This window comes from Aquarana catesbeiana, linkage group LG03, assembly GCF_042186555.1.
Source record: "Aquarana catesbeiana isolate 2022-GZ linkage group LG03, ASM4218655v1, whole genome shotgun sequence".
NCBI classification, from domain to species: domain Eukaryota; kingdom Metazoa; phylum Chordata; class Amphibia; order Anura; family Ranidae; genus Aquarana; species Aquarana catesbeiana.
Window position 1 is genome coordinate 44,061,770 of NC_133326.1, and position 17,253 is coordinate 44,079,022.

The 17,253-nt window shown below is 43.1% G+C and overlaps 1 protein-coding gene across 2 annotated transcripts in view; it reads left to right on the forward strand.

The window, feature by feature from the left end:
- The window catches only part of RHCG (Rh family C glycoprotein), a 151,222-nt gene that overhangs the window by 91,796 nt on the left and 42,173 nt on the right, over positions 1-17,253 (forward strand). For both annotated transcript variants that reach the window (XM_073618448.1, XM_073618449.1), the window contains exon 3: positions 7,900-8,050. In XM_073618448.1, coding sequence (XP_073474549.1) covers positions 7,900-8,050 — 151 coding nt within the window. The remainder of the gene's footprint in view (positions 1-7,899; positions 8,051-17,253) is intronic.

Consider the following 17,253-nt stretch of genomic DNA (forward strand, 5'->3'; position numbering starts at 1 on the left):
ACATTAGGGCTCGGGGCACATTAGAGCTCGGGGCACATCAGGGCACATTATGGCACATGATGGGGCGTATCGGGGCACCTAGCACATCATGGCACATGATGGGGCACATAGCAAACCAGGGCACATGATGGGGCACATAGCACATCAGGGCACATGATGGGGCACATGGCACATTAGAGCACGGGGCACATTATGTGGCACATCATCAGGGCACATTGTGGGGCACATGGCACATTATGGGATCTTACTAGCCAGCATGCAGAGTAGCGCAGGGAGCTTCTGTAGTAGTAAGTTCTCTCTCTTGTGTCATCACGCTATTCCCTGGCGGCCCCTCCTCTCTTCTCGTCTATACCAGATGATCTTACAAGCCAATTGGTATAGACAAGAAGAGAGGAAGGGCCGCCGGGGAACAGCGTGATGACACAAGAGAGAGAACTTACTACTACAGAAGCTCCCTGCGCTACTCTGCATGCTGGCTAATCTCGATCTACCCGTCAGGCGCCAGCTGTTGGCGGTAGACGGGTAGATCGCCGCTCACCGCAGATGCGGCTGAAAGTGACTGGCCCACACTGAGCCATCGGCCCACCGGGAATCTCTCGGTAGTCCCGATGGCCAGTCCATCCCTGACCAAAACCATATAATATATGGTCAAACCTAAACCCTTTCAATTTTATGCAATCAGGCAGGGCCTCGCACTACATAGTTGAAGGTAAATCTAAAGGAAATCGAGTAAGAAAATTGTATGGCCAGCCTAAGTGATGTGAGCTTAGAAGTAAACATTAATAGAACGAGGCCATGCAGATGGACTGCAACACTGACTGCCTGGCTGGAGGAGAGGCTCACCAGTGCGACCCTGACAGTATGCATGTGGCTTTGAAAACATGGTGGTCAATACATGCTTACTGTACAGTGTCCTGTAAAAAAATGATTCACTTTTCAGAAGAAAAAAGCTGAAAATGCCAGAAAGGGTGTAAACTTTAGAGGCTACACCTTACACACCCATTCTTTCCACCCAGTAAATAGCAATAAATATATTTCTACTGTTAAGCTTATAGTATAATTACATTTAACTCCATAATTATTAAATCTTTTTAAATGCCATAAAACAGAGTAGTGATGATATACGATAATCTTTGGTAACTGATGACAATATATGGTCATGTTCTTCTTTGTACTCTTACCAAGTTCATAAATTCAGTTCATTTTTTATGTGATCATTATTTACCCGAAAAGCGTTAATTGTGTCAGAAAAGGAAAGGTTCCGACCGTAAAAGAACATCATGCACCTCACTATAGCATTACCAGATATTATACTTTATAGTGCAAGCACATTTTAGTAAACTGCTTTTATTAAAGGTGTACACAACACGGCACCGCAGATATCTAGTAGATGCCTGCAGGGCAGTTACAGGTATAATTAAATATTATTCAGCTCGGTGACACCTTACCTCTCCCTTGTTAAATTATTAGCTTAAATGTGTGAACTCTTTAACATTTATATTTTAAAATCTATACACTTGTTACACCCAGGGATGTTGCAATTTTTAAAATTGTATCTGTATTGGGTTTGATTAAGGTTATCCTTTTTCAGTGAAGTCAACTTGGACACAGTTAAAATTCCGGGTAGTAGGTCATCTTAGTGCTTAGTGCTCCCACAGTGCTGGTGCTTATGGTTAAATTGCTACAAGAGACTCTAGATCACATGTGTCAAACACAAGGCCCGTGGGCTGAATGCAGCCCACCAGGCCATTTTATGTTGCCCTCGCACCTATCCTACAGCTGTGGTACTCCTCGTCTCCATCCCCCACTTTGTCTCAGCAGTCAGCAGCAGAGAGGACAGAACTCCTCCACTAGATCCTGCGTCTACTCAGCGCAGCTGCGAAGAGGCTCTTCTCTGCCCCCCCCCCCCCGTCTCAGCAGTCGAGTAGAGAGAAGGACAGAACTCCTCCTATAGATCCTGCGTCTCTCTCACTCATCTCCGCCTCCCCTGGTCTCAGCATTCAGTAGACTCCGGCAGCTTACTCCAGCCTTCCTCCATTCCTCTTCCAGACCCTGCACTTTCTGCTTCCCAGCTCTGCCCTCAGCTTCTTCCCAGCAGCAGCACAAGATAAAGTGGTGCATGGTGCACTGTGATGTAAGGGAAGGTGGGGGGCTCTTGACATTTGATGTGAGCGGGGGAGTTGCTCTGGACATCTGCTTGCATCTAATGCAACAAGAGTGTGAGTGAGCTGCAGTCTGCGCAGCCTAATGCCCTGTACACACGGTCGGACATTGATTGGACATTCCGACAACAAAATCCATGGATTTTTTTCCGACGCATGTTGGTTCAAACTTGTCTTGCATACACACGGTCGCACAAAGTTGTCAGAAAATCCGATCGTTCTGAACGCGGTGACATAAAACAAGTACGTCGGGACTATAAACGGGGCAGTAGCCAATAGCTTTCATCTCTTAAAGTGGTGTTCCGGACGAAATTATACTTTTTAAATAAAAATACCCCTATAATACACAAGCTTAATGTATTCTAGTAAAGTTAGTCTGTAAACTAAGGTCTGTTTTGTTAGTTTATAGCAGTAGTTTGTCATTTTATAAACTTACAGCAGGCCGTGGCCATCTTAAGTGTGGGCATCTGAAGCCAGACTGTATTTCTTCCTGGATCTCATCCTTGCAGATCTCACACATGCTCAGTGCAGCACAAGCAGTGTAATAGGTTTCAGGTCAGGTTTCCATAGCAACGACAGTGTCAGAGGAACTTGCCGCCCCTTCCCAGAAGGCATTGCAAACAGGAAATGATGCGATGGGCCACAGCCAGGGAGGAGGAAGTGAAAAATGAATACAGCAGCTATGCAGTAGGTGCTGAGAAAAAAACTGTAAAAATTTCCAATTCGTTTACAGTGCACAGTTTAGTGAGGGATGCTGAAGAGTTGTAAAAGTGGGTGGAACTCCACTTTAATTTATTCTGAGCATGATGTGGCCCGTGATGAAATTTGAGTTTGACACCCTTGCTCTAGACCAGCCTTTCTCAACCAGGGTTCCATTGGGCTGTGACTGATTGAGCTACCATTTGATGCTTCCTGCATAATTCTAGGGCAGAGCTAGCAACATGACACCAACAATCTTTTTTAGCTGTTTGTAAGGATGGCATTCTGACCCCACTGTAAGGGTTGCATTCTTCCTACTGACCAGTGGCGGCTGGTGCTCAATTTTCTTGGGGGGGGGGGGCCCACCAGTCAGAAAGCCCCCCCCCCGGCCAGTCAGCCAACCAACCACCCCCCCGGTACTTGATCGCCGCTTCCGCCCATCGCTCGATCACGGCATCGCAGGCCCCCGGCAGCCCCGCACTTACCCCATCCAGGTCGTGGCTTCGGCAGCTTTCCCCCTGCGTCTCCTCCCAAGTCCCGGCGGTCGCTTCTCCTCCTCGCCAGTCAGGACTTAGGACTCGCGGCCAATTGGGTCTTAGGACTCCCAGCAAAACTTCCTGATTGGCCAGGAGGAGAAACAGGAAGACATTAGCGAATATTCATTTTCTAATGTCACACAACCAAGCCCACCCTTTTTTGAAGCCAATTGGAGCCTCAGGCTCTAATCGTGTGCTTCGAAACAAAAAAAAACCCATTGGAATATATGCGTCCAGCGCCCTGCATGTAGATTAGAGGCTGGGTGCATGGATTAGGGGGGCTATGACTATGAATGTCTTAAAGGGTGTTTTCTTCAATGACCCCCAGTGAATTGGTTTTAGCAAGAGTTCCATAAGACCGACCATTATTTTAGGGGTTCCTCTGTTGAATAAAAAGTTGAAAGGGCTACCTTAGTAGCATTATTGTGCATATGAGTACATGAAAGAAGTGAAAGCATTTGCATGGAGTAGTGGCATTTGGCAATGACTACAAGTATAAGCAGATCTCATAGTCACCTACAATATGTTTCCAATATTGTTGAACTTAGAGAGTAAATCTCATAGGTGCCCTTTTATGAAACAGAGAAAAGCCTCTCTCGTATGGGAATGTTTGACCATTCTTCCAGAGGTCAGGCACTGATGTTAGACAAGAAGGCCTGGCTCGCAGTCTCCACTCTAATTCATCCCAAAGGTGTTCTATTGGGTTGAGGTCAGGACTCTGTGCAGGCCAGTCAAGTTCCTCCACCCCAAACTCGCTCATCCATGTGGTCCATTCACCTACCAGGTTGCTGGGTTTAAACAACCCCTCTGTATGCTCAGGAGACACCTGTTCATCATCGTTTATGCACCATTATCACAGATTTTTTGCTTATATAATTTTTTCTCACTCATTATGATATGGACTTTATATTTAATACTATTTTGTGATGTTTTTTCACTTATCATTAGATGTAGTGAATGTATTTAAGTGTTATCATTTTGTCTACTAGTCACATTTTTTTCACGTAAGCACTTTTTGGTTCACACTGAATTGTTTGCTTTGTAATCACTTAATATTTAAGAGTGTTATATTTTTTTCTTACTCACGGAGTTTATAGCGCCACACTTTTTGAATTTTTACTGTTGGTTTCATTGTTTAACCCCTTCCCGCCGAGCGTACGCAGATGTGCGTACTCGGCTTTCGGGGGTCATACTGAGATGATGCCTGCAGCTGCAGGCATCATCCCGGTACTGTTTTTTAGAGCCAGTGATCGGCTTTCCAGGCATAACAACCGATGCGGCTAAAAACCGCTCGGCTGTTATACCGGAGGAGTGGGAGGGTACGTCCCCCCTCCCGCCGCTCTTACCAGGCCTCCCGATCCTCTGGGGGGCCCGATCACCAATCCACCTCCTCCGGCGGCTAGTGACAGCCTCCTAATGGTAAACACGGAAGCGACGTCATGACGTCACTTCCCGTTTAATCGGCTGCCAATGGCGCTGGTTTAAAAAAAATATACACTATTCACAATCGCCGAAAATGGTGATCTGAATACTTTGAAGTGTAAAGGAGGGATTTGGGGTCCCTCCCGATCCCTCCATAAAGAGAACCTGTCACCACCTATTACTGTCACAAGGGATGTTTGCATTCCTTGAGACAGCAATAAAAGTGATCAATTTTTTTTTTTTTTTAAACACAATTTATAAATATAAAAATAAATAAAATAAATAAGAAAAAAATAAATTTTTTAAAGCGCCCCCGTCCCCGCGAGCTCGAGCAGCAAAGAAAACACATACGGAAGTCGCGCCCGCATATGTAAACGGTGTTCAAATCACACATGTGAGGTATCGCCGCAATCGTCAGAGCAAGAGCAATAATTCTAGCACTAGACCTCCTCTGTAACTCTAACTCTAACCTGGTAACCGTAAAAAAAATTTAAAGCGTCGCAAATGGAGATTTTTAAGTACCGTAGTTTGTCGCCATTCCACGAGTGCCTGCAATTATAAAGCTAATGTTTTGAAACATTGTTTTTTTTAATGTTTTTGTCATGAAAGGGTTAAGACAAAAAAGCTGTCCAAACCTGCCTGGCTTTATGTGAAAAAGTAATTGCCCCCTAAACCTAATAACTGGTTGTGCCACCCTTGGCGGCAACAACTGCAATCAAGCGTTTGCGATAACTGGCAACGAGTCTTTCACATTGCTGTGGAGCAATTTTGTCCCACTCTTCTTTGCAGAATTGTTTTAATTCAGCCACATTGGAGGGTTTTCCAGCATGAACAGCCTGTGTAAGGTCATGATACAGCATCTCAATTGAATTTAAAGGGTTTGCACAGAGTGGCCCCGATCGTCCTCTTCTGGGGTCCCCCGCCGGCGCTGGTAGCTCCTCCCTGCAACAGGTGTCCATGTTGGAGAAGCGCTCTCCTTGGTGGACACCCATGTGGGCATGCTCCCGAGTCCTGCTTCTGTGTGTATTCACACAGAAAGCAGGACTTGGCCCCGTAACTAGGTGCCCGCATCATTGGATTTAATTGGCAGCAGCAGGAGCCAATGGCTGCACTGCTATCAATCTATCAATCTATCAAATCAAGAGCCCAGACAGTGGGCAGAGAGGAAGAGCGCATCTCCGCCAAGGGAATGAACGGGCTCAGGTGAGTAAAATGGGGGGGGGGGGGGGGGCTGGGGGGCTGGACAGTGCCAGAATTTTATTCATCTTAATGCGTAGGATGCATTAAGGTGAAAAAAACACAAGGGTTTACAACCCCTATAAGACCGGGCTTTGACTAGGCCACTCCAAAACCTAAATTTTGCTTTGTTTGAACCATTTGGAAGTGGACTTGCTGTTGTGTTTTAGATCATTGTCCTCCTGCATAACCCAAGTGCACTTGATCTTGAGGTCACCAACTGATGGCCGGACATTCTCCTTTAGGATTTTCTGGTAGAGCTCAGAATTCATGGTTCCATCAATTATGGTAAGTCGTCCAGGTCCTAAAGCTGCAAAGCAGCCCCAGACCATCACGCTACCACCACCATGTCTGACTGTTGGTATGATGTTCTTGTTATGAAATGCTGTATTAGTTTTATGCCAGATGTAACGGGACGCACACCTTCCAAAAAGTAACATTTTTGTCTCATCAGTCCACAGAATATTTGTCTAAAAGTCTTGGGGATAATCAAGATGTTTTTTGGTAAATGTGAGATGAGCCTTTGTGTTCTTTTTGGTCAGTAGTGGCTTTAGCCTTGGAACTCTCCCATGGACGCCATTTTTGCCCAGTCTCTTTCTTATTGTTGAATCATGAACACTGATCTTACCTGAGGCAAGTGAGGACTGCAGTTCTTTAGATGTTGTTCTGGATTCTTTTATGACGTCCTGGATGAGTCGTCGTCATGCTCTTGGAGTAAGTTTTGTAAGCCGGCCACTCCTGGGAAGGTTCACCACTGTTCCAAGTTATCTCTATTTGTGGATACCGGCTCTCCCCGTGGTTCACTGGAGTTCCAAAGCTTTAGAAATGGCTTTGAAACCCTCCCTAGACAGATACATGTTTGTTTCTAATCTGTACTTGAATTTTTTTAGATTGATGTGTGGCTTTTTGTGATCTGTTAGCGTGCTTTACTTTATCAGACAGGTTCTATATATGTGATTTCTTGATTCAACGGGTCTGGCAGTAATCAGGCCTGGGTGTGACAAGTGAAATATAACTCGGCTTTCCAAAAAATTGTGATTAATCACAGTTCATTCATGATTCAGCATGGGAGGGGGCAATTGCTTTTTCACATAGGGCCAGGCAGGTTTGAACAGCTTTTCTCCCTTAATAAATGAACTACTAATTTAAAAACTACATCTTGGATTTACTTGGGTTATCTTTGTGTAATATTAAAATGTGTTTGATGATCTAAATCATTTAAATGTGTGAGAAATATGCAAAAAAAAAAAGAAAAGATCAAGAAGGGGGCAAATACTTTTTCACTCAACTGTATATATTAGTTCATACATACACACGATATTGTCAAAAGTATTGGGACGCTTGCCTTTACACGCACATGATCTTTAATGGCATCCCAGTCTTAGTCTGTCGGGTCCAATATTACGTTGGCCCACACAGGACTGTGTGTGTGTGTGTATATGTGTGTATATATATATATATATATACACTAAGGGGTTGATTTACTAAGTGCAAATCCACTTTGCACTACAAGTGCACTTGGAGTGCAGTGCAGTTGCTTTAGATCTGAAGGGAAGATCTGAAATGAAGGGATGCGCTGCTGATTTTATCATCCAATCATGTACAAGCAAAAATTCTGTTTTTTATTTTCCTTGCATGTCCCCCTCAGATCTACAGTGACTGCACTTCCAAGTACACTTGTAGTGCAAAGTGGATTTGCCTTTAGTAAATATAACCCCCCCCCCCAATGCCATTAAAGATGTATCTGAACAATACTAAAATTTAGTTTTCCAGTTATCTTATATTTGGCATTAATCTTTCCTTCTGGTTTTCACTTAAATACTAATTTCTTTAATTTTTTTCAGCCTCATCAACGCTGATTTCTGTGTGGGATCTGTGTGCATTGCCTTTGGTGGAGTTCTGGGGAAAGTCAGCCCTGTACAAGTCATGCTGATGACCTTGTTCCAAGTGACACTCTTTGCAGTGAATGAGTTTATTCTTCTCAACCTGCTCCATGTAAGATTTCTTTGACTTCCTATTTATTATCTGAAAATTTTTGTAATGGAAAAAAAAAAAAAAAGGAATTCGAGGACATGGGCATCTAATGTATTAATATATATAACCTTAATCATGCAGATTGGTGAATAGGGGATATCAGCCTATCTTTACCGCATTGCTTCTTCTCCCTGTGTGTGTCCCCTAATATTCACACGAGAAGAAGTTGGGAACAGTTATCTCAGGAATTTATGCAATTTTGCTGTAGTAAAATACTGTCAAAATAAACGGCTCCCTGAAAACGATTACCAATGGAATGGGTGTGTATTGGGAGGGAGGCAGATGCGGTACTCTTTGTTCAAACTATTATGAAAGGTGAAGTCTGAATTGCTAGTCATATGACGGCATTCCACTTAAATAGTTCTATAAGAAAATTGGTGTTTTTGATTGCATAATAATACACTGGATGTTTGACATCTTTCCAAAAATAATGATATGTAAAAAGATATTTAAATTGACTTTAAATTGACAAGTAACAATATAAATAGCTGTCTGAAATTTGTTTTGCGGTTTTCCAAGTGAAAAATTTAGGCTCTCAGAAAAAAATAGTTAAGAAAAAAACGGAAGAAAAATTCCGTACAAGGCGGATTGTTTGATTGATTTTCGTATAGTCTGCACACAACTTTTGACACTAGATTTTAGATTTTCCGAATGAAAAGCTCCAAAGGGACAAAATTCCTATGTGAACAGAACGAACGCTGCCAGAGCCATTTTTGCGTTTTTTTGCACACATGCTTAAAAATCATGTTCGGCCTGAAGATTACACAAATCCCCAAAAACGTTATATATTGCCGAAGTTTGTTGGTCCTTCCATCTACAAGAGAGGATATGGAAGCACATTGACTGCAAAAACTATGAAGGGAGATTCCTATGCATTACAACACGAGTCAATACTAAGGAGCGGTGAGAGCCTCCGGGCAACGCTTTATGGCAATTCAATTGTCGTGTTCTCAGTGTTGTGCTAACTTGGAATACAGGACTGTCAAGTTCCTTAAGTGGAGGGCCACCCTGAAAAAAAAAAAAATTGCATCAAAAATCCTAAAAAAAAAAAAAAAAAAAATTTGAAAAAAAAAAAAATTTTAAACTTAGCTGAACCCTTGTTGCTAGGCAGTCTTCCTAATCTGCCTCTTCCTATTCTGTGGCGTGTCTTGTTCCTCGGTGAGCGGCCCCGTTGCGTTCTGGGAACTGTGTGTGTTCCCAGAAAACTACGGGGCCATTCACAGAGCGCCGCGCCGCTCGCGCGTGCGCAGTAGGAAACTGGCAGTGAAGCCGCAAGGCTCCACTGCCTGTTTCCCTTAGTTAGGATGGCGGTGCCGGGACCCGAGAGCTGAGGGACGGGTCGGCCTCGGGCAGCTGACATCGCGGGCACCCAGGATAGGTAAGTGTACTTATTTAAAGTCAGCTGCTACAGTGCTGGCCGGAATCCCACTTTATATTGCACGCTATACTGACAGCTATCCCCGCCATTGCACTTCCATTACGGGACAAGGACTCCAAGAGAGGAATCTCCTCTTAATTCTGACTAGAAACTCTCACTGACAGTGCTCAGGCTATCCCAAGTAGACATTCGGAATTCCAAATTTTCAAATTTTCGAATTCCAAATTTCCGAATTTTCGGAATTCGAAAATTCGGAAAATCAAAAATTTGAAAATCAGAAAATTCGAAAAATCTAAAAAAGAAAGAAAGAAAATAAGTAAAATTCAAAATAATAATTAACTATTAGATTATAGGTATAGGAATTTCCTTTCAAATTTGGCTGTTAGTGAACGTAATGAATACAAATTTATCTGAAATAACGAATGCCGCATCTAGACAAATGGAATGGAACAAATAAATGATAATAATAAAAAGGTTTTATTATTATTGTTTATTATTATTATTATTATTAGATCGTTACGTTCCATTCGTTTAGATACGGCATTCGTTATTTCAGATAATTAGTAACTTCAGATAAATTTGTATTCGTTACGTTCACTAACAGCCAAATTTGAAAGGAAGTTCCAATACCTATAATATAATAGTTGGTTATTTCGAATTTTACTGATTTTTCTTTCTTTTTTTCAGATTTTCGAATTTTTGAATGTCCGGAATTCGAAAATTCGGAAATTTGAAATTTGGAAATCTGAAAATTCGGAAATTCAAAATTCGTAATTTCGGAAATTGAAAAATTCAGAAATTCGGAAATTTCGTAATTACGATTTTGTCAAAATTTCTTTAAAAAAAACAATTCGGAACTAAACAAATTGCACATGTCTAATCCCAAGTATTCATATATATTGGACGGTACATGAACTGTAAACATCTATTACATTTTTCTTCATTTTTTTTATTCTTCAGCCCAATTCATGAAAGTGCTGCACGTGCTCCTATATATTACACAGCATTCTGCCATATGGGTCCAATAACATACTACTGCTAAACATAGCTTGTATATGGGGCCCTGCAGCCATATCCACGTTCAGCGAATCAGTGGCTGCACAAACGGATATTTTTATACTTATTCTCAGCTCATGATATTTCAATACATTAATCTCTGCATACCCCATCATATTGACATTACAACAGCTGGGTATTTGACTCTGAGGCTCATCTGCTCTCTATACAATCATAGTGTTTACACTACAACCGCACAAGTCTATTGTTGGACATGCTAGGTTTAAAGCCCAGGCTCTTATACATTGAGCCCCGGATTAGTGACCTCGGACAACACCAGTCTTTTGATCGGTGAATGCATGGGTGTGAGTGTGGGGCCCATATGTTGGCACCATTTTTGTGACAACAATGTCAATTTTGGTGTTTTTTAATGATGGGGGGGGGGGGGATTGTTCCCACTATTTGGCATGATGCATTTCATTAAGTGGGCTAATTATACTGCTTTTCAATAAAGTTCTTCTTTTTCTCTCCCAGTATATTACATAAATTAATAAAAGCTGACCATTGTAAGCACCCCTGTTACTGATAAATGGTTTGTCTCAACTGTCTAACCTTTGCGGGACAGCTTGGTCTGTTAAATGAAGGTAAAAACTTAGACTTTCTGGTCGGATCACAAGGATTTCCTAGAAGCCTTTTCTCTTGTCAGCTGCGCTTTTGGAGAAAAAGCACTTGAAGTACGTAGGTGCCTTAACCACTTGCTTACTGGGCACCTAAACCCCCCTTCTGCCCAGACCAGTTTTCAGCTTTTAGCGCTGTCACTCTTTGAATGACAATTGCGCGTTCATACATCACTGTACCCAAATGAAATTTTTATCATTTTTTTATCCACAAATAGAGCTTTCTTTTGGTGGTATTTGATCACCTCTGGGTTTTTTATTTTTTGTTAAAATTAAAAAAGACCGAATTAAAAAAAAATAAAAAATACAAAACCGTTTTATATTTTGTTAATAAATTTTGCAAACAGGTAATTTTTCTCCTTCATGGATGTACGCTGATGAGGCTGCACTGATAGGCTGCATTGATGGGCACTGGTAAAGCAACACTGATAGGCACTGATAAGGCGGCACTGGTGGGCACTGATGGGCACTGATGAGGTGGCACTGGTGGGCACTGAGAGGTGGCACTGAACGACACTGATAGGTGGCACTGAAGGGCACTAGTAGGTGGCACTGATAGCTCGCACTGATGGGTGGCACTGATGTGTGGCAATGATGGGCACTGATGAGTGGCAGTGATGGGCACTGATGGGTGGCAGTGATGGGCACTGATCGGCACTGGTAGGTGACACTGATAGGCAGCACTGCTAGATTGCACTGATGAGGCATTGACTGCCACCACTGGTGGACATTGATAGGTGGTACTCATGGGCATTGATAGGTGGCACTGATGTACTGGTGGGCACTGTGGGCACTGATTAGTGGGCAGGGATTAGTGGCAATGGCAGGCGGTACTGGTGGGCACATATGAGGCAGCTTCACCTCTCCCTGCTCGGGACCGATGTCCCTTCAACAGAAGCCGGTGATCGGCTTTTTTTCTCCTCACGCTGTCAGCGTGAGAAGAAAGAAAACGATTACCGATCTTCTGTTTACATCACGTGATCAGCTGTCATTGGCTGACAGCTGATCACGTGGTAAGGGGTCGACCCCTTACTCTGATCTGTGATCACCCAAGTCTCATTGACTCGGGTGATCACAGTGTGCCAGCTTGCAAAGGGGAACTCCCGGCAAAGCAGATCCACGCTGCAGCTGTCATTAGGCTATAGCGCGGATCTGAAGGAGTTAAACGATTGGGCTTTAAATAATTTCGTTGGCCAGAATTCTGATGCCTAGCATTAATTCGCATTTAGACATAAGGTTTTTTTTGTTTTTTTTTTTGCCAAGAGGCACCTGCTCCTTGATGCACTGGCAGTGGATTTTTTTTTCCCTTTAAACTCATGGACACATAGGGGTTGATTTCAGCGGCGGCCCATATGGAGAGCAGGGGTGCTGCCCCCCTAATCCATGCTCCCGGCCTCTAATCTACATGCAGGGCACAGGACACATGAATTCCAATGGTTTTTTTTTTTTTTTCGAAGCTTATGATTAGAGCCTGAGGCTCTAATTGGCTTAAAAAAAGGTGGGCTTGTGGCGCAGAGCACTGCGTCCTGAGCCCATCCAATTGTGTGACACTAGCAAATTAATATTCGCTATTGTCTTCCTGATTCTGCTGGCAAATCAGGAAGCGGGTCCTGAGACCCGATTGGCCAGGGAGTCTTCGGACTCCCAGTCAATCGGGTCTCAGTACCCACTTCCTGTTTGGCCGTGAGGAAAAGCAACGGCCCGCGGAGTGAGGAGTAGCTGGAGCAAGGAGCAGCAGCCCTACCCCGGATCCTTGTCATCTGCCTACTAAGGTAATGAGACCTCTGAACCTCGCCTTCCAATTCGTCTCCCAGGGGGAAGGGTGTGGCATTGGTTTGCCGCCCCCCCCCCCCAAATATTGAGCACCAACCCCCACTCCTTGATTTACTAAAACCGGAGAGTGAAGAATCTGGTGCAGCTCTGCATAGAAATCAGCTAATAAATAATAAGCTTTGGCAAGAAAAAAAAACCTGGAAGCTGATTGGTTTCTATGCAGAGCTGCTCTAGATTTTGCACTCTCCAGCTTTAGTAAATCAACCCCACAGGCTAACATGGAAGGGCTTTTGGAGGTAGAAAAAAAGCCAGATGCCCTTGAAAGCAGTTTTAAAAGTTGTGCGTGCATGAGCGCTTAAAGAAATATTAAACCCTCAGTGTTTGTTTAGCGTATCAACTCCAGAAGATTTACCCCCCTTTTGTGACAGGTATTTTTTTGCGATACGGCACTGCGTTACTTTAACTGACATTAGCACGGTTGGGCGACGATGTACCCAAATCATTTTTTTCCCACAAATAGAGCTTTCTTTTGGTGGTATTTGATCACCTGTGCTGTTTTAATTATCTGCGCTATAAACAAAAAAAGGCCGACAAGTTTGAAAAAAAAAAAAAAAAAAAAAAAAAAAAAAATATAAATATATATATATATATATATATATATATATATATAGATTAGATTTTTTAAATTTTTAACTGGATAGTATATTTTTTACTTTATGCTATAAAATGTATCCAGTTAAAAATTTAAAAAATCTAATTTCTTTATCAATTTAGGCCAATATGTATTCTGTTACATATTTTTGGTAAAAAAAATCCCAATAAGCATATATTGATTGGTCTGCGCAAAAATTATAGCGTCTACAAACTATGAGATATATTTATAGAACTTTTTTTTTTTTTTTTTTTTACTAGTAATGGCGGCAATCAGCAACTTATAGTGGGACTGCAATACTGCGGTGGACAAGTCGGACACTAACTGACACGTTTGACACTTTTTTGGGGACCAGTGACATTATTACAGTGATCAGTGCTAAAAAATATGCACTATCACTGGCAGGGAAGGGGTTAACATCAGGGCGATCAAAGGGTTAAATGTGTGCTTAGCTAGAGTTGTGTGGGAGGCGCTTTTATTAGGGGAAAGGCATGGGTCTGTATCCCTGTGTAGCACCCTTGTCCTAAACAGGGCTGCTAGTAAATTTAATTGTGCTAGGTGGTAACTAGCCTGGCTAATTTGTAGTCTTTGATCAAATGGGTTTCCTCTAAGCTTGGGTTTAACTGTGATTTCTCTCTTTTGTTAATAGGTGGCACTGATACCTTTGGCATTAGTATGATAGATTACAGTGAATTCAGGTTATGAGTGAATATGCTTTTCTCAGCCAATCAGCAGGAGTTTCTTTGGCAGATGAAGCTGCTGGGATAATCTATTTATTTAGAGAAAGTCAGGTGATCGGGGTTCTTTTCACCCGGGCTGCTTCCTGGGTGGGTGTGCATGGAACTGCAGCAGAGGTGTAGGCTTGAAGGCTGGGATCTAACCACGTGTAAATGGGCTCGGCTTGAGGGGAGCCTGATCGCTGCCGGGAGGAAAGGGAGAAGAAGTTGTCAGAAGGTCAACCACTCTTGTTGTCAGAGGCAAGCGTGAAGGGATGGAGTTCTGAAGGAGTACCAGAGGAGATTCTTCACCAGGGACTGTGAAGTAGCCAGGAAAGCTTCAGGAGAGAACTCATCCACGAAGTACAAAGGGGTAGCTGTGAAATAAGATTGAGGGGTTGCTGTGAGTCCGAGGAACCCAGTGAGAAGCTGTGGGTGAAGCTTGAAGAATACAGTGGGTAGCTGTGAGTTAAGCCTGAAGAGTCAAAGCAGGTAGCTGTGAGCTACCCTTTAGGGTCTACAGTGGGATACTGTAAGCTGAATGCAGCAATCTGTATTTCGTAGCAACTGGTGTCTCCTATAGCAACAACTTTACTCAAATGCCCTATCTTTATTTCTGTCTGCCTAGTTCTATTTTTGTCTGCGCAGTCTGCCAAGTTGCTGTTGCAATCTCCTAAGCGTGTCCTAACCCTCTCTCCCACTGTTCCTGTTAAGAGAAATAAAACTCTTTGTTCATTTTTAAAAGTGACTAGCGCCCACCTTTCCACCTTGCACTACACCCACCATGCCTAGTAACCTGCACCCTGAGGAGGATTGTCAGCTCTCCCTGACTCTGGGGGTCACCTCTGGAGGTCGGGGAGAGCGCTACACCTGCTTTATAGGAACACCGAATCCATGTCTTCCTTACTGTTGGAACAGCAATCTGCCTTGTTTACATAGACAGGCTGATGTTCTGCCTGTGACCTGAATGATCAGTGCATGCCGGCGGACATCGAGTCCACTGGGACCTGCTGATTGGCTCCTGCTGTGTCGATTCACAGCGGGAGCAAGCCGCCAGTGGCGCGCACTCACGTTCACTACCCGGAAGTGCAGGATCACATGTGTATAATATATATGTATATATAATATGTGATCCTGCATTGCGCAGTAAAACTGCTATAGGGCAGCCAGCAAGTGGTTAACATGTTAGGCACAATTAAATAAACATTCCCCTGTAAACCGTTTGTTACCCCAACACTTGCAGTTTACAACCTGTAGTGCTGCTGACTCCTGCTCTCTCGGTCATCACAGGGAGAAGTTAACAGTTGGTCTGTTAGCTTGGAGAAGGGAGGAGCAGGGGAGTGGCTTACTATCCTAGGTTATTTCTATTGTTGCACACAATGTAGTGGCACACAACTCTAGTCTCTGCATGCAAGGGTGGCTGCATAGGAAGCTGCAAGAGAAAGGAGTCGCCCTGTAACAGGAAAACCTGGATCAGAGGTCATGGCACCAGCCTATACTGGAACATGGGCAAGAATTAAGATAAAGATGCATACTCATTAAGTGATTAACCTCCCTGGCGGTAATCCAGAGTGGCTCGAGGTGAATTTTCATTACCAAAAGCAGTAACCACGAGCCACACTCAGGATTACATAGTTACATAGTAGGTGAGGTTGAAAAAAGACACAAGTCCAACCTATGTGTGTGATTATATGTCAGTATTACATTGTATATCCCTGTATGTTGTGGTCCTTCAGGTGATTATCTAATAGTTTTTTGAAACTATCGATGCTCCCCGCTGAGACCACCGCCTGTGGAAGGGAATTCCACATTCTTTCAGCTCTTACAGTAAAGAACCCTCTACGCAGTTTAAGGTTAAATCTAGTTTCTTCTAATTTTAATGAGTGGCCACGTGTCTTATTAAACTCCCTTCCACAGAAAAGTTTTATCCCTATTGTGGGGTCACCAGTACGGTATTTGTAAATTGAAATCATATCCCCTCGCAAGCGTCTCTTCTCCAGAGAGAATAAGTTCAGTGCTTGCAACCTTTCTTCATAACTAATACCCTCCAATCCCTTTAGCTTTGTATCAAAGAAAAAAGGGGAATATTTGGGACTTTAAATGAGACGCAACGGGGAATATTGCGCCTCCATCCCTGGTTGCTTTTGCAAAAAAGAGGGGGGGAGGGGGGGACTTTAGATGAGGTGCATGGGGTAGAGCCAGACAAAACCAAATACATATGTAAAAAATTGTATTCTTTATTAGACCAAGGATAGGGCATGGATCAACCCATATAAATGCATAATGGCACATTGGCATATAAAATACAAAGTATCAACATACATATTGAGGATAGTCACCAACATGACACAGAAAGTAAATATTATACATCACAGTCCCCCAAATGGAGTAGGCATAACAGGGTGGTAGAGCAATAAAAACCATCTAGAATCATAAATATGAAATGGATGCATCAAAATAAGCTCAATGACATTTCGTGGACTTCTATCCACTCATCAGGAGCAAGTGCATCCATATACTAAAAAGGGGATAAGAAAAAATCTCCATTATAGTTTGATATAACCACAGACTAGAGGGGTAGAGGGATTAAAGATGATGATGAACAAATAAACGGCCATAGCTGAAAGTACTCACATAAGAGATGATACTAGGCCATGCGATACCACCTGCCGGAGGTCAGCCAGATAATTTTGTCCAGCACGGGAGCTGAGGAAAGGACCCAAGCATGGATTAGGAGCACACACACAGTCCCCTCTTCTGTTGCCCTTCTTTGTACTCGCTCCATTTCCAGTACATCCTTCCTGAGGACTGGTGCCCAGAACTGGACAGCATACTCCAGGTGAGGCCGGACCAGAGTCTTGTAGAGTGGGAGAATTATCATTTTATCTTTGGAGTTAATCCCCTTTTTAATGTATGCCAATATTCTGTTTGCTTTGTTAGCAGCAGCTTGGCATTGCATGTCATTGCTGAGC